Raw genomic sequence first — 20,581 nt, 5'->3', positions numbered from 1 at the left:
AACGAGTGAACTGAGAGTCGGAAAGCAAGTTCAGAGAGTAAGTATTTTAATAAATAAATTAAACAATAAACACGAAACACAAACAACGCACTGACATCAAAACGGAGTCAATAACACCTGAGGAAAGAACCAAGGGGAGTGACAGATATAGGGAAGATAATCAAGGAAGGGATGGAGTCCAGGTGAGTGTCATGAGGCGCAGGTGCGCGAGACGATGGTGACAGGTGTGCGGGATAATCAGCAGCCTGATGACCTAGAGGCCGGAGAGGGAGCATACGTGACAGAGACATCTGTTACACAAAACACCAAAAAGTTGAATTAGGTTAGACTTATGAAGGTCAGTGTTTGCATATACTTTATACAGTAAGCATAATTAATGACATCATCCACATTGAATGTAATCTCCTCAATCCCATCTCTGAACGCTTTTCCCCCGATCTCCACATGCATCCATTTTATTCATGGTTGTTCTTTGTTCTCTCTTTAACGATGTTTCTTTCTTTGAAATTTCAGCTGACTCATGCTCTTGATTAATGTTCAGGTAGGAAAAAAATACATTTCAGCATTTGATTTGTAAGTCGCTCTGGATAAGAGCGTCTGCTAAATGACTTAAATGTAAAAATGTAATGATTAGCGCCTCTGTTTGAACGGTCCTGGCTAATCCAATTAAACTATGTAGTGTGTCTAGCTCCCATCTGGTTTGCTGGTTTGGGATTAACCGCACATTCTGATGATTCAGCAATTCATCACACTGTGTGTGTGTGTGTGTGTGTGTGTGTGTGTGTGTGTGTGTGTGTGTGTGTGTGTGTGTGTGTGTGTGTGTGTGTGTGTGTGTGTGTGTGTGTGTGTGTGTGTGTGTGTGTGTGTGTGTGTACGTACCATATCTACCAGACATCGATGGTGACTCCATGTTTGTGAACGCTTACCTGATGATAAGAGAATAGAGAACGAGACTCCAACAGTCCAATGAGCCCTCACATATGGTCCTGTTTTTAACTGTGGTTTGGCTAAGGTCACATGCTCCATACTTTGTGGTTTTAACATTTTATTTTCATTAGCTTGAGGCCTTTTTCAGAAATACTTTGGGGGTAATTCTAAAGGGGAACCTTTTGGGTATTTTCATACAGAAAGCCAAAACTGTCAATGAGACACAAACTCACAGAGATTATTCCTGTAACTGTTGATAAAAGATCAGTTATACATGAGGGTCGGGAGAGTTTGTACTGGGTGCTGTCCAATATTGTTGAAATCAAGGAATACCCGGGAGAGATAGCAGACTACCAGTGTTAAACATTGGCAATTTTAGATGTTTTAAGCGAAGAAGCATATTTCAGTGTATTGTGTCCACTATATTTCTTTCCCAAGCAACAATGAATTCACAGTAGGGAATGAGAATCCATCAGCTGACTTGCTACATTATCAACATTCACTATTGAGGATAAATGACTTGACAAAGGTGCAATTACATTTGTTTTATTCTATCAGATAATAATTTTTTTTGCTTTTTCAATTTGATAGTGTTTTTATATATTGTAACAACTCTAAGAAATTCACATTTACACAATGCATTTGACACTAATAGGTAAGTACATGTAACATTCAGCTTTTGGAGGGGGGGGGGTCTGACATTTCTGTGTGGATTTATTATATCTTGGATATTACCACAGAGAATCACAGTGAATCCTCCTCATACATGGCATGTCTGTCCACAACCTCTGGACAAACTGAACATGTAAAAACATACTGGTCATGCTCATCACATATTGCCACTTTTGCACTGTAGGTAGAGTATATTGTGGTCAGTAAAGTAGGACCACAGCAGATGGCATGTACGTAGATGATGCCATATGGATTTCAACAACATTAGTAGTACGTTTGAACCTATGGCCTATACTTCCTGAAACCTTCATTAACACTCAAATGAAACAAAACACAGATCATACAACAAGTGAGAATAAAAACAGAAAGAAGAAGAACAACAGAACTCAAAGTGTTCTGAACAGAACTCAAAGACACCTGACTCTGTACACAGGCACTTGTATAACACAGGCACTTGTATAGCACAGTCTGTGAGTCTTTGCCTATTACATCTAATAAGTGCTAAAACAAGAAACCGTTTACAAAGAAATACTGATTTCAAAAAAGAGAATAATATTCATAGCAAAAACAATAGAAGAACATTGAATGTTTTGCATATTTATGTCTGTAACGTTATTCAGCTTTACATTCTTATATTATCGCCCTTCACTCTACCAGTGTCCCCTGCTGTGGAGGAACAGTACAGATTGAGTCATACTGTAGATTCTATATTGACACCTCTATTCACCTGTGAGACAGCACAGTGTTAGATTGGGCCCGTGGGGCCACCAGCCACAGTGAAAGGTTCAGTTGTTCACTAGTCGTTGATGACAATCCCTCCTGTCAGTCAGTGGTATTATGCCAATCAGTTGGTCCACTGGGTCCTACTGCACTTCCATTGTGGAGCAATATGAATCACACTGCTGTCAATAATATTGTGTGAAACACTGTGTGGGTGAAGCCACTGGATATGTCACAAGCAGAAAGAGGCCCCCAGGGGGAATATAGTGTGGGTGTGTTGGTCTGTTTTCTATTCTATTCCACCCAATGGTGGAACAAACTCCCTCACGACGCCAGGACAGCGGAGTCAATCACCACCTTCCGGAGACACCTGAAACCCCACCTCTTTAAGGAATACCTAGGATAGGATAAAGTAATCCTTCTCACCCCCCCCTTAAAATATTTAGATGCACTATTGTAAAGTGGTTGTTCCACTGGATGTCATAAGGTGAATGCACCAATTTGTAAGTCGCTCTGGATAAGAGCGTCTGCTAAATGACTTAAATGTAAAATGTAAATGCATTCAAAAGCCTCAAAACTCACTACTATGAAAGCATCTTCCCTGCTGTATCTTTGCTATGCCAGATTATCTTTCTCTCTCTCACAACACACAAAAGTATCTCTGCAAATATCTCTACTTTGCTGTCTACCTACATCTAAATTCAAGCACCAAACCGCACCAAAGGGACCCTGAGTAATCGCATGTCCCTGGGAATCAAACCTGGACTTCAAAGCAGTACAGTTACAGTAAGCGTAGCTACATTGCTAACATCTAATACCTACTGCGTGTTCAGTATGCTGCGTGCCAATATAGATACATACAAAAGTGATCCAAGGCAACACATACATACAGTTTATCATGAGAGAGTGTTGGGGGGGGGGTGTATAAGTGCTTCAGATCACTATTGTGATACAGTAAAATGTCACTGCTCTCTCAGACACATGAGAGGTGAGTAATGGTACTGTCACATTGTTGCCACTTTAAAAGCGTTCTGTATGTCTCTGTGCTGTACAGAACAGAGGGATTCAGATGAGAGCCAGCTGACTGAGTGAAGCTAAATGAACCTGAACCCCTGAGGTAATTATACCTGCCTGTCAGGAATGTCTCCCTAATGGCCCCTGTGTTTACACCCATACCCCTACCATACCATACCGCAGCAGACACATTAGCGCCACCGCACACTCTTTAGCACACACACATATCTGCACGTGAGTGTGTGCGTGCAAGTGCTTGTGTTTATTTCAGTGAGACGGAAGTCTCTGACGAGTGTCCCATGTCTCCACTCATTAGCAAGTACAATATAATGGATAATTAAGGGGAGTCTTGAGTATAGCCTACTATAACAGTGTTTGTATATAAACTGTGTACTATTTCTAGACCACTCTCGTCAGGCTACCATGGAACAGCCTCGAATACTGATACTGCAGAGCCTCTTTCTGATGATGTCACCAGTTCCATGGTTTGGCAATGTGGGTGGGGTTATATCCTTCCTGTTTGGCCCTGTCCGGGGGTGTCCTCGGACATCACATTACGCGTCAGGTCAATGAGTCAGCAATGTTCAACAGTCCAAAATTGCTCCTCATATTGCATATCACAGCTCCTGGGGTAATGGAGCTGCACTGCTGAGGAGGCCTTGTAACTCAAACCACTAAGAGAGGCGGATGTGCCACAAACAGACACGAGAGAAACATCTAGAATCTGTTACATTCAAAGCATGACTCATTCCAACAGAATCCTGGAGTCCATGTTGGATGGAGGAAAGGAGTCAAGTGTGTCAGAAAACAGAGGAGGGATGGTGTATCATGTTGCGGTGACAGAATGATGGAATGATCCACAGCCAATGAGAATAGGAGAGCAGTAATCAGAGGCAACAGTATAACAACAACACAAAAGTGTCCGTCCCTGTACACCTTAGGAATGTCTGTGGCAAAGAAAAAGGATAGGAGATTTTGGAATGGGTGACTGATGCTGCATTTAGACGAGGGACACAGAAACCGTCATACAAGAAGAAAGCAAGTCAGCACGACGGTATGTGTTGCTATGGTGATTTCGGTAGACAAACAGTGCAAATCAACATCTGGTAGAAAACAACGCTACGACAGACAACAAAAGTTTAAATATTTTAACTCTGGTGGCATGTCCCGTCTACCGTGACCTCAACGGCATTTACCGTCGTGCTCTCATTGAAAACAATGACATCCGGACGCCGTCTACCTCGTACCATCTAAACGCAGCATAACAGTTCCCCCACTGAGTTGTGTTGAATAGATAACAGTGGGATACTATCAGACAGGTTCACATGGAGGATTACAACAAGCTGCTACTGCTGAGGTCTGAGAAGACAGTCTGGGGGTGTGACAGAGAGACTACTGCAGGACTTGCCCTGAGAACACACTAGGATAGGATAGGTACAGATGGAGGGATGGAAAGAGGGACAAATAGTTACACGCTGAGAGAGAGAGAGAGAGAGTACAGACAAGGGGAGAGAGGGGACATAGAGTTTATCTACCTCTGAGGCACAAACATTTGATGATGTGAGTGAGTAGGGGGGAACCGGGGGGTGGATGAATAATCATTTTAGCAAATGGTCAAAGGAAGTTGGCAGTGAACTTATACTAACACACTTTTCATAATGATTGGTCAACACCAGCTGACAGAAAAGACGGAGACCAGGATATCTAACACAGTGATGCTTCTTGGATTATGGGTGGTAGTGATATTGCAACTTTAGTGACTTGAGGCAGAGGGTTGGTGTTAGGGTTAGGGTTGGTGTTAGGGTTGGTGTTAGGGTTGGTGTTAGGGTTTGGGTTGGTGTTAGGGTTTGGGTTGGTGTTAGGGTTTGGGTTGGTGTTAGGGTTGGTACTGGGGGAGAGGTTTAGTGTTCAAAGACACACTGGCAGAGTTGAGTTCTGTGTAGAGATAATGGGTCAGTCTCTGATGTTCCAGTCGGTCTAATAAGGGTCCATACTGGGACAAGAGGCCAGTCAGAAACCAGTGGCCACACTTGGTGAAAAGGGGTGATAATGTCGTCAACTTCCTTGTTGTATCCAAGAAGCCCACTCAGTCTGTACTCTTATACTGTATGTCCGTTCCCACATCAAGGTTTCCATGGCAACCCCACTTCCCCCTCTCCTCCTTTTCCTCCTTCCTGTCAGCAGCTTCTCTTCTTCCTCAGACCTGGGGAGGAGGTGAGTCAGGTCCCCCATCCACCCTCACCACTGAGAGAGAGAGAGAAACATGTTAAAAACATATATGATCAGTGGTGAAACATGCAGATGTTCTCTGGTCGTATGAAGTAACACAATATCAGTGGTCAGCGGTCTATAATGTTGTGTCCACTCTGACACACTTTGCCCTGTAGGGGGCCTTGTGAGGTCACAAACTCATCAACCCCTCCAACTGTTTCACTGAACTCATTACTACAGGGAGTGAGGAAGTGGGACAAATGTCCCCTTTTCCCACAAGCCCTCAACCTGTTGTCAGTTGAGGGGTGCCATGGAAACGCTTCCGGAATGCAGAGGCATTTTTTAGAGGAGCTCCGAGCTCACTGGTTGTTTTTTTGTCTTGATCAATGCACCCCTGTGCCAGCCAGAAGAGAGCTCTAATTCTAAAGGTTCACAAGAAGGGCTTTTTTGTATCAACCACGCTATGACATCATCAGGCCTGTTTAAGTGTATGTGGTGCACACAGAGGCGGAGCTTCTACTACAGTCAATCTTCTCTCATTCTACACACATTCCATCTGAAATCCTCTCTTTTTCCTCTGGCTCTCCTTTAGCTCTCGTTATTCATGTTGATTCTCTCCAGAGTACGTCATGCAGTCTGTGACTTGTTCTCCTTCCTGTTCAGACAGCCATCCTGCAGGCATGACAGACACTGCAGACAGACACTGAGCAGTCTTGCTGAATCAGTCTGTCTTTTCATGATAGCAGCAAAATACTTGTGTTCCTCTGCAGGATCTCCACTTTGAATGGTTCATGCAGCCCTCCCTAGACTGCAAATGTTAACCTACTGAGTCAGTTGGTGGCTTCCTTGATAAATATTGTTGACACAGAAAATGTAATGGTTGCTTTAAATGGGAACCACTGTTTCACCCATTCCATTTCTAAGCTATTGACCAGTCTTTATCAGATTAAATTCTACTGGGCATGTTCAGAATAGTCGATCTAACAGTCGATCTTCCATTAGCATGTTCAGCCGTTGCTGATTTGATTTCAGCCCACTCCGAAGCTTTAAAGATAGCTGATTAAGACAGAGATTGAGATTGGTAGTGAATAGGCAATCAACTGCTCTCCTCTTAATGGCAAGAATGGAATACAGGAGACATGCTGATTACTTTCTGTTGCCCCAGGGTCATTTGACCAGCCCTGACCAGCCCTAACCAGACCCCTCATACACTACCTGTCAATCAGCCGGCAGTTACATGTATGTCATTGCCTCTGGCACCTTGAGGCGTCTCACATTCCTCCTCACATTCGATGACCCTCTCTGTGATGGGATTTTGCTTAAACAGGGACTGTGATTTGTGGTTGTCTTACCTACCTTAATTGAAAGTGTACATGCAAAATGTAAATATGACCTGGCCCTAACTTCTCTGTCTGATTGTCGCACTGTACCACTCCCACCACTGACATCCCTCTTTCTTTTAGAACTGACTCAATACAGACTCAAGTTATTCTATTTTACTCAATACAGAGGTCCCCACTACAATATGTTACATTTATTCATGATTAATACTAATAATGGATTAGCATTTATATAGCTCTTCATTTAGTCTCAAAGTGCTTTGGACAACGCAATACGTCAGTATTTGTCCTGCTCTAAAGCTCTTGCTGTCTACCTCATCCACATCCCAGGGCTGCCTCCTCAACAGAAAGGACTTTACTCCCTACTACACCAGCTTTCTACTACACAAACTACTCTCCTACCCCACTAGCTACTCTCCTACTCTACTAGCTACTCTTCTACTACACGAGCTACTCTTCTTCCCCACTAGCTACTCTCCTACCCTACAAGCTACTCTCCTACTACACTAGCTACTCTCCCACCCCACAAGCTACTCTCCTACCCTACTAGTTACTCCCCTACCCCACTAGCTACTCTCCTACCCATCTATCTCCTCTCCTACCCCTCTAGCTACTCTCCTACCCCACTAGCTACTCTCCTATCCCACTAACTACTCTCCTACCCATCTAGCTACTCTCCTACCCATCTAACTACTATCCTACCCTACTAGTTACTCCCCTACCCCACTAGCTACTCTCCTACCCATCTATCTCCTCTTCTACCCCACTAGCTACTCTCCTACCCCTCTAGCTACTCTCCTACCCCACTAGCTACTCTCCTACCCCACTAGCTACTCTCCTATCCTACTAGCTATCCTACTAGCTACTCTCCTATCCTACTAGCTACTCTCCTACCCCATTAGCTACTCTCCTATTACGCTAGCTCCTCTCCTACTGCACTAGCTACTCTCCTACCCCTCTAGCTACTCTTCTACCCCACTAGCTACTCCCCTACCCCACTAGCTACTCTCTTACCCCACTAGCTACTCTCTTACCCCACTAGCTACTCTCTTACCCCACTAGCTACTCTCTTACCCCACTAGCTACTCTTCTACCTTACTAGCTACTCTCATACTGCACTAGCTACTCCCCTACCCCTAATAGTTACTTTCCTACCATATATCTACTCTCCTACCCATCTAGCTACTCTCCTACCCCACTAACTACTATCCTACCCATCTTGTTCCTCTCCTACCCTACTAGCTACTCTCCTACCATCTATCTACTCTCCTACCCCACTATTTACTCTTCTACCCCATTAGCTACTCTCCTACCCCACTAGCTACTCTCCTACCCTACTAGTTACTCCCCTACCCCACTAGCTACTCTCCTACCCATCTAGCTCCTCTTCTACCCCACTAGCTACTCTCCTACCCCTCTAGCTACTCTCCTACCCCACTAGTTACTCTCCTACCCCACTAGCTACTCTCCTACCCATCTAGCTACTCTCCTACTACACTAGCTACTCTCCTACTACACTAGCTCCTCTCCTACTGCACTAGCTACTCTCCCAATGCACTAGCTAGTCTCCTACCCCTCTAGCTACTCTTCTACCCTACTAGTTACTCTCCTACCCCACTAGTTACTCTCCTACCCCACTAGCTACTCTCCTACCCCACTAGCTACTCTCCTACCCCACTAGCTACTCTCCTACCCCACTAGCTACTCTCCTACCCCACTAGCTACTCTCCTACCCTACTAGCTACTCTCCTACCCCTAGCTACTCTTCTACTACACTAGCTCCTCTCCTACTGCACTTCTTCCCCACTAGCTACTCTCCTACCCCTCTAGCTACTCTCCTCTACTACTAGTTACTCTCCCACCCCACAAGCTACTCTCCTACCCTACTAGTTACTCCCTACCCCACTAGCTACTCTCCTACCCATCTATCTACTCTCCTACCCTCTAGCTACTCTCCTACTCTTCCCCACTAGCTACTCTCCTATCCCTACTCTCCTACTAACTACTCTCCCACCCCATCTAGCTACTCTCCTACCCTACTAGTTACTCCCCTACCCCACTAGCTACTCTCCTACCCATCTATCTCCTCTTCTACCCCACTAGCTACTCTCCTACCCCTCTAGCTACTCTCCTACCCCACTAGCTACTCTCCTCCTACCCCATCTAGCTACTCTCCTACCCCACTAGTTACTCTCCTACCCCACTAGCTACTCTCCTACCCATCTATCCTACTAGCTACTCTCCTACCCCCTACTAGCTACTCTCCTATCCTACTAGCTACTCTCCTACCCCATTAGCTACTCTCCTATTACTAGCTAGCTCCTATCCTACTGCACTAGCTACCTCCTAGCCCCTCCTAGCTACTCCCCTACCCCACTAGCTACTCCCCTACCCCACTAGCTACTCCCCTACCCCACTAGCTACTCTCTTACCCCACTAGCTACTCTCTTACCCCACTAGCTACTCTCTTACCCCACTAGCTACTCTCTTACCCCACTAGCTACTCTCTTACCCCACTAGCTACTCTTCTACCTTACTAGCTACTCTCATACTGCACTAGCTACTCCCCTACCCCTAATAGTTACTTTCCTACCATATATCTACTCTCCTACCCATCTAGCTACTCTCCTACCCCACTAACTACTATCCTACCCATCTAGTTCCTCTCCTACCCTACTAGCTACTCTCCTACCATCTATCTACTCTCCTACCCCACTAGCTACTCTTCTACCCCATTAGCTACTCTCCTACCTCACTAGCTACTCTCCTACCCTACTAGTTACTCCCCTACCCCACTAGCTACTCTCCTACCCATCTAGCTCCTCTTCTACCCCACTAGCTACTCTCCTACCCCTCTAGCTACTCTCCTACCCCACTAGCTACTCTCCTACCCCACTAGCTACTTTCCTATCCTACTAGCTACTCTCCTACCCCATTAGCTACTCTCCTACTACACTAGCTCCTCTCTTACTGCACTAGCTACTCTCCCAATGCACTAGCTAGTCTCCTACCCCACTAGCTACTCTCTACCCCACTAGCTACTCTCTTACCCCACTAGCTACTCTTCTACCTTACTAGCTACTCTCATACTGCACTAGCTACTCCCCTACCCCTAATCTCCTAGCCCCACTAGCTACTCTCCTACCCCACTAGCTACTCTCCTATCCCACTAGCTACTCTCCTAACCCACTAGCTACTCTCCTAACCCACTAGCTACTCTTCTACCTTACTAGCTACTCTCATACTGCACTAGCTACTATCCTACCCCTAATAGTTACTTTCCTACTACACTAGCTACTCTCCTACTACACTAGCATTGTACTACACTAGCATTAGCCCACTGCCCCTCTAACCTGGGACGAGCAGACTTTGACTGACAGTTTCCGTGACTATCGTTCAGGTAGAGAATGGGATCAGATTAAGGACAGAGGCACGATGATGAGAGATGACTGAGAGGTTTGAGTCTCATTTAAATTTTAAACATCCCTCTGCCCCTTGAGGAAGGAATACTCCAGCGTAAAGGGGAAGGGGCCTCAGAGGGAAAAGACAGATTGCTATTTAAAAGATCACCAGATTGCACTGGAGAGTAGAGAAGACGTATTATAGATGTCTGTAAGTCTTTTGGGAGTTCTTACCCCAAGGCAGGGACGCGGGGAGTCCTTTTGAGCTTGTCAATCAAAGCACAGGGCATCTTTTATAGACTTTCATATTTCACTTGAAATCTTAATTGACTTGTTTTGACTAGGTATGACACCGTCTACAAAGAGTGCTGTGGGATTTTCAGTCATACTGTATGTGTAAAATATGGTTAATTTGAAAAGGGAAATCCATATGATTTTATGGATTTATTGTACATATTCTCACCCCCTTGGGTGTTTTATATTTTAACAAGTCCCCATTTACTAGTGGAGTAGCCGCCCAGCCCACAGCATGCTGTGTGCAGTACTGTATTTTAATGGCTTCTGCGCCAGAAGACCGCGCTGACGCTAATTAGCAAGACATTAAACACTGTTACTGGATCAGATTTAAACAGGCAGGGGGATCGGGCCTGGCCTCCATCACACAACACCTGCTAATGAGCCAATCACACAAAGAAACAAGGGTTAAAGGGGCGGGCATCTACTCAAGGACCCAATCACATGCTAATCACCAGGAAAAGATGCCCCCTTTTCTCCATTATACTGAGGCTTTGCATTTCTGAGTGGGGGGAAATGAATAGAATTCCCACAACACAAAATAAAACAATAGCAGAATTTCCCAGGCTTCCCAAACATCACATGGGCATGGGTATGCATTTAGGTTGTGGGTAAGATCCAAAACAGCAGAGGTCCCGGGTCAGATCAGGTGATGTTGCATAAGTTAACTCACGATTAACAAACATAACTTTATAATTGTCTTCTGAACTACCTCATTACTACTTCATAACTTCAGTTATGCATTCATGACTGCATAGAGAGAGATGCTGAGTCACTGGATGTGTGGGGCCCCTTAGGCTCTGGCTCAGCACTTAGGAGGTTGACGACAAAGCTCTCTCTATCACTCCTCTGAGTGGATAGAAACTGTGCCACGCCACTGAGACTCCAGAGAGAGAGAGAGAGATAAAGAAAAGGGGAGATAGAAAGGGAGGGAGAAAGAGTAGATATGTAGAGAGACACAGAAAGAGAGAGAAGTTGAAAGAGCTAAAGAGATGGAGAGAGGAGTAAGTAGAGCATGGTTCTCCTCAGTATAAGAGGACTGACTGTGTCTCTGCCATGGATTTTTAAATTAAAGGAAGATAGGTTGCTCCAGGCTCTGTAGAGAGACCACTTCACATTCCTGAAGCTCTTGCTTTTGTTTTCACTTGTTTCGTTTAAAAAGTTGCTCTCCTCCTTCACGACCATTCATCATGTATTTCCCACAAGGCAGTGGTGCTGTCTCCCACCGAATACTGGACCACCCTGTCCACTCTTTCTCTCTCTCTCTCTCTCTCTCTCTCTCTCTCTCTCTCTCTCTCTCTCTCTGTCTCTCTGTCTCTCTGTCTCTCTGTCTCTCTCTCTGTCTCTCTGTCTGTCTCTCTCTTTGTCTCTCTCTCTGTCTCTCTCTCTGTCTCTCTCTCTCTCTCTCTCTCATATCAAAGGCTGGGTCACATGTAGCATAGGTAAAGGGGTATACTGTACATTGGTAAAACACAGATATCAGATGTAAATTGTGTAGACCACTCATCCTTCCCTCCATCATAACCTCCCATGTTAAGACTTCTTTGGTGACATTTCCAAAGTCGTATCTCAGTATGTACACACAACAGGATAATATCTGAGACTCTATGTACAATAATACAATATGTATCCTAAATTCACTGTGTTACCACTTTCATCTCTATATGCCTAGTCCAGCTAGCATAGAATCTCCATACAGACCCAACAGGTGAACACACACTCATACAGACTTCCATTACAGCATCTAGCTAAGTGTACAGTGTGTGTTGTAGAGCTCACCTATCTGTTCCTGTCTGTGTGTCTGTGTCTGGGCCTGGGCTGCATGCTGCTGCTCCTGCAGACTCTGGCTGTCCACTGAGATGCCGCTGTCGCTGTGCAGCTTCTCCCCCTCCGGCGTCACCGTTTGATTGGCTGCTGTGGCTTGGTGGTTGTTAGCCGGCTGTTTGTTCTGCTTGCAGCTGTTCCACCTGGGAAGGTGTGAACGGAGAAGAAGTGAGTCAAGCCCACAACACTGTGTTCCCAGAAGTGGTTTAATTGATGTGATACAAGTAATGGACGTTTTGTGATTGGGATGGTCATCAGGAAACGTGGAAGGGAAGAGGAGTGATCAGTCGTCAAACATCTCTGAAAGTCTTCCAGTAAACAGAAAGGACCAGCAGGGAAACAAGCCTTCTGGCTTCATAGTGGTTTTATCCTCAGTCATTTTTACTGTAATGTTGTCTCTGGCTGGAACAGCCTCCTAGTCGTAATGATCCAATCTAATCAATCAGTCAATCAAGGCCTTTTAACAGACCGTGTTGGACCTCTTTATACAGTGGAAGGAGACAGATATTAAAGTAGCGCCGTAACTGTTTGTGTTGACGAAGTAGCCACTCGGATTTCAACTGGACTGCACTTTACAATCGATACTGGATTTGATGATGAGCTTGTTTACTTGGTACATGGTGTGTCTGAATTGGCAGGTATGCTTGTGTGTGTATGTGTGCGTGCGTCTGTGTGCGTAATTTCTCATGTTAAATATGTCATTCACCTCTGTCAATCTTTTTACTCTGAGTGTGTGACCTTTGAAATGCATTATTGTGTGTGTGTGTGTGTGTGTGTGTGTGTGTGTGTGTGTGTGTGTGTGTGTGTGTGTGTGTGTGTGTGTGTGTGTGTGTGTGTGTGTGTGCGTGCGTGCGTGCGTGCGTGCGTGCGTGCGTGCGTGCGTGCGTGCGTGCGTGCGTGCGTGCGTGCGTGCGTGCGTGCGTGCGTGCGTCAATATCTTGCCATTCCACAACAGGCATGAATATTTCACCATACAGTCACTCTCTATCTGGCTCCCTGCCTTTCTTTAGCCATGGGCTACATCACTCAAACACCATCCTGTCTGTCATTCCCCTTCCCTGACAAGTCAACCTCTCTGTCCTAGTTCACTCTCTCTCCCTCCTCCAGCCTGAGCCCACTGTCTGCATACATGTATCATCCTCCCTGCTTTGTCTCTGGTCCTATCTGTGTGATAGCTGCTTCTATTTGTGTGATAGCTGCTTCTATTTGTGTGATAGCTGCTTCTATTTGTGTGATAGCTGCTTCTATTTGTGTGATAGCTGCTTCTATCTATGTGATCGCTGCTTCTACCTGTGCTCATATCCTATCTCCCTACTTTGTCTATGCTCCCACTCCATGGCCCCTCACCTTTTGAAGACGATGTAGGCCACCAGCCCCACCACCACAGCAGCCAGGATGGAGCAGTAGATGGGGATGAGGTTCTCGTTGAAGCCCGTTCTGATGAAGTGTGGGCTGGGCTGGGCCGTGGTGCTCTCTCCCCCCGGGGAGGGGCTGCTGGAGCTGTCTGGTGGGAAAATGTCTGTCAAAGAGGGGGAAGACGGGTCCAGGGGAAAGGTGGGAGACGTGTAGGACGGGAGGAGAGGATCTAAGGAGAGTGAAGGAAGAGGAAAAAGGAGAGAATGCTATTATATAAGACAGGAAGAGGTCATTTTCGTATGAGGTCATTATTTTATGGTAAGAATGTTTTTTTGTTTTTTTAAATCACACACTTAACCAGCAGTAATAATAGCCAGTTTAGGAATACATTATCATTGGCTAAACAACCTACATCAAGTCTCCTTGGAACCAGCACATGGTACTGTAGTTAGCACACTGGTATATCAAAAAGGTCATTTACAATGGGGACCAGGGAAATAAAAACAAACCAAAAAGATACGTTTCTCCATAATGAAAAAATAACATTTCATAAACTATAACTGTATACATTCTTCTTCAAGTAGTTTTGAGCCTGGGTTTAGTCACGACAATGTCCCTAAGCAGATGTTTGAGTGACAGTGCACACATGTGAATGCTTGTTCTTATTAATCGGAATGGCCGATTTCAAGTTTTCATAACAATCGGAAATCTGTATTTTTGGACACAGATTTGGCCGGACACAGATTTGGCCGGACACAGATTTGGCCGGACACAGATTTTTCATAACACCTTTATTTAATCTTTATTTAACTAAGCAAGTCAGTTAAGAACACATTCTTATTTTCAATGATGGCCAAGGAACAGTGGGGTTAACTGCCTCGTTCAGGGGCAGAACGACAGATTTTTACCTTGTCAGCTCGGGGAACACAATCTTGCAACCTTACAGTAAACTAGTCCACTAGTTCTAGTTCTCTAGTTCTCTTGCGTTAATTGCACGCAGAGTCAGTGTATATGCAACAATTTGGGCCACCTAATTTGCCAGAATTTTACGTAATTATGACATAACATTGAAGGTTGTGCAATGTAACAGGAATATTTAGACTTATGGATGCCACCCCTTAGATAAAATACGTAACGGTTCCCTATTTCACTGAAAGAATAAACGTCTTGTTGTCGAGATAATAGTTTCTGGATTTAGCCATATTAATGACCTAAGGCCCGTATTTCTGTGTGTTATCATGTTATAACTAAGTCTATGATTTGATAGAGCAGTCTGACTGAGCAATGGTAGGCACCAGCAGGCTCGTAAGCATTCATTCAAACAGCATTTTCCTTTGCCAGCAGCTGTTTATGACTTCAAGCCTATCAACTCCCGAGATTAAGCTTGTGTAACCGATGTGAAATGGCTAGCTAGTTAACGGGGTGTGCGCTAATAGCGTTTCAAACGTCACTCTCTCTCCGACTTGGAGTGGTTGTTCCCCTTGCTCTGCATGGGTAACGCTACTTTTGTGGAGCGATGGGTAACGCTGATTCGAGAGTGGCTGTTGTCGTTGTGTTCCTGGTTCAAGCCCAGGTAGGAGCGAGGAGCGGGACAGAAGCTATACTGTTACACTGGCAATACTAAAGTGCCTATAAGAACATCCAATAGTCAAAGGTTAATGAAATACAAATGATATAGAGAGAAATATTCCTATAATTCCTATAATAACTACAACCTAAAACTTCTTACCTGGGAATATTGAAGACTCATGTTAAAAGGAACCACCAGCTTTCATATGTTCTCATGTTCTGAGCAAGGAACTTAAACGTTAGCTTTCTTTCATGGCACATATTGCACTTTTACTTTCTTCCCCAACACTGTTTTTGCATTATTTAAACCAAATTTAACATGTGTCATTATTTATTTGAGGCTAAATTTATTGTATTGATGTATTATATTATACTAACTTATATTAACAATATCATTCAGTATTGTTGTAATTGTCATTATTACAAATAAATACATTTTGGTCCTCTAATAATCGGTATCGGCTACATTAGCTAATAGACCAATAAGAAAGATTTCCAAACCTCTCTGCCAATAACAGCTAGTTTTCAGTTTTCCCCACCCCACTTGAGAAATTACTCTTTGCTAAGAAGCTATTTTTCTTTCTTTTTGACCATTTTAATTCAAGACAATCATTGTAAAGTTCTTAATCGTTACACAGAAATGATTTGATATTGAGATAAAAATGTCTGCAATGGAACTTTAAGAACACAGTGATGTGGTCTCTTGACAGTTTGACACAAGGTTAAGCAGTGGACTATCACAATAATAAAGAACTGTCAAAATTCAGCACTTCTTTTTATTACTGACAAGGCTGTTTTTCAGTTGTTTTTCTCCACATTGATTGAATGCATATTTATTTACGCTCCCCAGGGACACTGATGGGAGTCTTAGGGTACATTTGTTCAATTCTGCAGCTTGTTAAGACTCAGATATCTCCTGGCTGTTTCCTTGACGATGACAGGACATTCCTTTGTCCGTAGGTTTACTGAAACTGTAGAGAATACCGTTCCACACTGGACACTCCCTGCTCACAGCCACGTCACATCAAGACACAAAAATAAAACTCAACCTATTTAAAGGCATGGTATCGATTTCAGGGAATTATGTTAGGCCAAGGTCAGGTCACAAGTGATGTTGCCAGTAGGAATGGTAGTCACGTTTCCAGCCTGTCAGTCCCAGTGCAGGTGTAACAGAACATGCTTGAACTTTCAGGAAGTGCGCTTCTCCTTCCATCTCTATTCACCAATCAGTTACAGTCGGTTTAGCATTATGGTGATAAAACAAGAGGATCCCAAAGATGAGATTTCCACAATCACTTCAAATTCCCCTCTTTCCACTTTTTCCACTGTGTGAGTCATACAGTGCATGCAGCGACTACGTCAGCCATATAATTCTACAATGACCACACACACACACACACCATTTATTCACACCTTTGGAGACGGTGTGTGTGAGTTCTGATAGCCGTGTCCATTTCATCCGGTACCCTACGGATGGCAATCTGGGGTGATCACAGTGAGTCAGTGACTCAACACTCACTGTCACAAACACAAACCTTCTGTATCTCTTTTTCCTCTCTTTCTTTCTATATCCCTCTGAAACCCTTGCCCTCTTTCTCTCTCTTTCTCCCTATTCTATGTCTCTCTGTTTTTCTCTCATATCTCATGCTTACCTGCATGTATGCATCTGCCCTGTGCTGATCTAGAAAGTAAGGCAGTTAACTGGGAAATAAACCTGCGGCTCCAGTGCCTGTCTTGGTCGGCTAAGCGTGTTACCCAGAGGCAGTCGTGGTTTAACTGTTTTATTTCAGCTTCAATGGATTTAAACGTCTCTGAAACAAATAAAACTTCCCTGAGCTTTTATGAGCCCAGGCTGGTGAATAACTGTTTATTAGGGGGAGTGGAGGAGGATAGAGAAATGCTATTCAATTGTATTTTATTTGGCATTTTAGGTTTTGTATTGTAAAGTTAACCCTGTACAGTGCCTTCAGAAAGTATTCATACCCTTTGACTTACTCCACATTTTGTTGTTACAGCCTGAATTCAAAATGGATTAAGTAATGTTTTCCTCACCCATATACACACAAATATGACAAAGTGAACACGTTTTTTAATTGTTTTGCAAATGTATTAGGACATGAAATACAGAAATATCTCACTTACATAAGTATTCACACCCCTGAGTCAACACTTTGTAGAAGCACCCTTGGCAGCAATCTTCAAATAGATTTAAGTCAAAACTGTAACTAGGCCACTCAGGAACATTTATTGTCTTCTTGGTAAGTAACTTTAGTGTAAATGTGGCCTTGTGTTTTAGTTTATTGTCCTGCTGAAAGGCAAATTCATCTCCAAATGTCTGGTGGAAAGCAGACTGAAGTTTCCTGTAGGATTTTGCCTGTGCTTCGTCCATTCCATATATGTTTTATCATGAAAAACTCCCCAGTCCTTAATGATTACAAGCATACCCATAACATGATGCAGCCACCACTATACTTGAAAATATGGAGAGTGATACAGGTGATGTATTGATTTGCCACAAATATAACACTTTATATTAAGGAAAAAAAGTGCATTTCTTTGACACATTTTTTGCAGTATTACTTTAGTGCCTTGTTGCAAACAGGATGCATGTTTTGGAATATTTGCATTATGTACAGGCTTCCTTCTTTTCACTCAATTAGGTTAGTATTGTGAAGTAACTACAATGTTGTTGATTGATCCTCAGTTTCCTCCTATAACTGCCATTAAACTCTATAACTGTTTAAAAGTCACCATCTGCCTAGGCCTCTTGTAAACACCACACACACACACACACACACACACACACACACACACACACACACACACACACACACACACACACACACACACACACACACACACACACACACACACACACACACACACACACACACACACACACACACACACACACACACAGATTCAAGTTGGCGTTCTGCTTTCCATAGAGAGTGAGAGTTAATAGGGAGAGTGAGGGTAGAGAGAGTCAGAAAGGGACGGTATTAGGAGAGGGGAGGGGAGGGGGAGAGAGGAGGTGAGAGGATGGAGGAGTAGAGGAACAGAAGCACTGATGTAAAGTGCTCTGATTAGCAGGAGTAATTACACTGCAGCAGTGAAGCACTGAATGACCCACTCCTCCCCTCATCCCTTTTCCCCCTCTATTCCCTCGGCCTAACCACTCAAGGCTGCTCTGGGAGAAAGGGAGGAAGGAGAGAGGGGAGGAGAAGAGAAGCTGAGAAAGAGAGATAAGGAGGGAGAGAAAGAATTTCTCCCTCTTTATCTAAGAAGGGTCTGTAGGTGATAAACTGAGTCATGAAAAGCTCAACTTTAGTGTGTAAGGAATTGTGCAATAACCCTGTCACACACACAGTTTGCACACTCACCGACACACACAACTAACCGTATGGTGGAGGAGAGAGTCCGCTGAGCTGAGAGATGAAGAGATGAACAGAGAGGGGAGGAGAGAGATAGATGTGAGCTGAGAGAGGATGAGAGAGGGAGAGATGTGAGCTGAGTCAGAGAGTGATAAAGAGATGTGAGCTGAGAGAGGATGAGAGAGAGAGATGTGGGCTGAGAGAGATGTGAGCTGAGAGAGAGATGTGAGCTGAGAGAGAGATGTGAGCTGAGAGAGATATGAGCTGAGAGAGTGATATGAGCTGAGAGAGAGAGAGAGATGTGAGCTGAGAGAGAGATGTGAGCTGAGAGAGAGATGTGAGCTGAGAGAGAGAGTGTCTAAGTCTGTGTGGGTCCTGCTGCAGAATGTTCGGTGCTCATAAAGGTCACCCAGCGAAACCTGAGTGTGAGCAGGAGAAACCCCAGCACTCTTATCGACCCTCCAGTCCACACAGAACAGCACAGTACATCTGATGCACCCCCCCCCTCTCTCTCTAATCATTCTCTCATTGTGTGTGATTGCCACTTGGAAACAGCTGGATATGAAGGGAGTATGTGAAAATGCCTGCCGCAGCTACTTAAACACACACGTGTGCACGCACACACACACACACACACACTGTGTCAGCAAGATTGAAATCTAGTATCACACACATTGACTGAGTTAGGCCTAGATTCAATCAGATCAAGCGTTAACTGCCGAAGTCTGGATAATTTTTTCTTGCAAAAACGGTTTAATGGTCCACTGGCTCCCGGAGGCAAGATTTTGATTGGGTGTTACATTTCAAGAACCCTCCCCCACTGATATCCCTCCAGTAGTTGTGGCCTATGCTAGTTTCAAGTTATGAAAGGTGGCCGACAGTCTGCAATTTATTTTAATTGAAAATGAAAGTGAATTATACTGGTAAAGTCAAACATCACAACTAAACCACTCTGGTGACAGACTTTTTCCCCTGTCTCCATTCATCAACATGGCTGCTTGCTGCACTTTGTTACCACTGCAAATATCGTGAAGAGAACCTAGAAAGTAAATACAAAAACAATGTATTATTAGCTAGCTAGCTGGCTACAGTAGGCCACTTGTAGGGTAATGCCAGGTGTGCACTACATGACTTTCAAAATCCTAACATGGCTGAGCCTCTCACACTAAACAACCGCCTTTCCTGTAGTATTTTGTTGTCTTGCCAACGTAGTGGTGCCACACTAAACAATGTGGCACAGATAGGGCTCACACACTAAACCATGTGGCACAGACAGGGTTCACACACTAAACCGTGGCACAGACAGGGTTCACACACTAAACCATGTGGCACAGACAGGGTTCACACACTAAACCATGTGGCACAGACAGGGTTCACACACTAAACCATGTGGCACAGACAGGGTTCACACACTAAACCATGTGGCACAGACAGGGCTCACACACTAAACCATGTGGCACAGACAGGGTTCACACACTAAACCATGTGGCACAGATAGGGTTCACACACTAAACCATGTGGCACAGACAGGGTTCACACACTAAACCATGTGGCACAGACAGGGCTCACACACTAAACCATGTGGCACAGACAGGGTTCACACACTAAACCATGTGGCACAGACAGGGTTCACACACTAAACCATGTGGCACAGACAGGGTTCACACACTAAACCATGTGGCACAGACAGGGTTCACACACTAAACCATGTGGCACAGACAGGGTTCACACACTAAACCATGTGGCACAGACAGGGTTCACACACTAAACCATGTGGCACAGACAGGGTTCACACACTAAACCATGTGGCACTTGGTCGTGAGGATTGTCGATTGCACGTTCTATGGTATATTGGTGATCACACAATTGAATGTGCATC

At 44.4% G+C, this 20,581-nt stretch overlaps 1 protein-coding gene across 1 annotated transcript in view; it reads right to left on the bottom strand.

Annotated features, from left to right (window-relative positions):
- Positions 1-2,753: 2,753 nt before the first annotated feature.
- The window catches only part of LOC124000453 (tumor necrosis factor receptor superfamily member 16-like), a 63,370-nt gene continuing 45,542 nt past the window's right edge, over positions 2,754-20,581 (bottom strand). The window contains exons 4-6 of the mRNA XM_046306811.1: positions 13,751-13,988; positions 12,359-12,546; positions 2,754-5,577 (exon numbers count right to left, since the gene is read on the bottom strand). Coding sequence (XP_046162767.1) covers positions 5,531-5,577; positions 12,359-12,546; positions 13,751-13,988 — 473 coding nt within the window. The 3' untranslated portion in view covers positions 2,754-5,530. The remainder of the gene's footprint in view (positions 5,578-12,358; positions 12,547-13,750; positions 13,989-20,581) is intronic.

This window comes from Oncorhynchus gorbuscha, linkage group LG16 (genome assembly GCF_021184085.1).
Source record: "Oncorhynchus gorbuscha isolate QuinsamMale2020 ecotype Even-year linkage group LG16, OgorEven_v1.0, whole genome shotgun sequence".
Classification (NCBI taxonomy): domain Eukaryota; kingdom Metazoa; phylum Chordata; class Actinopteri; order Salmoniformes; family Salmonidae; genus Oncorhynchus; species Oncorhynchus gorbuscha.
Note: the sequence above shows the minus strand (reverse complement) of the source record. Positions and strands in the feature narration are given on the sequence as shown.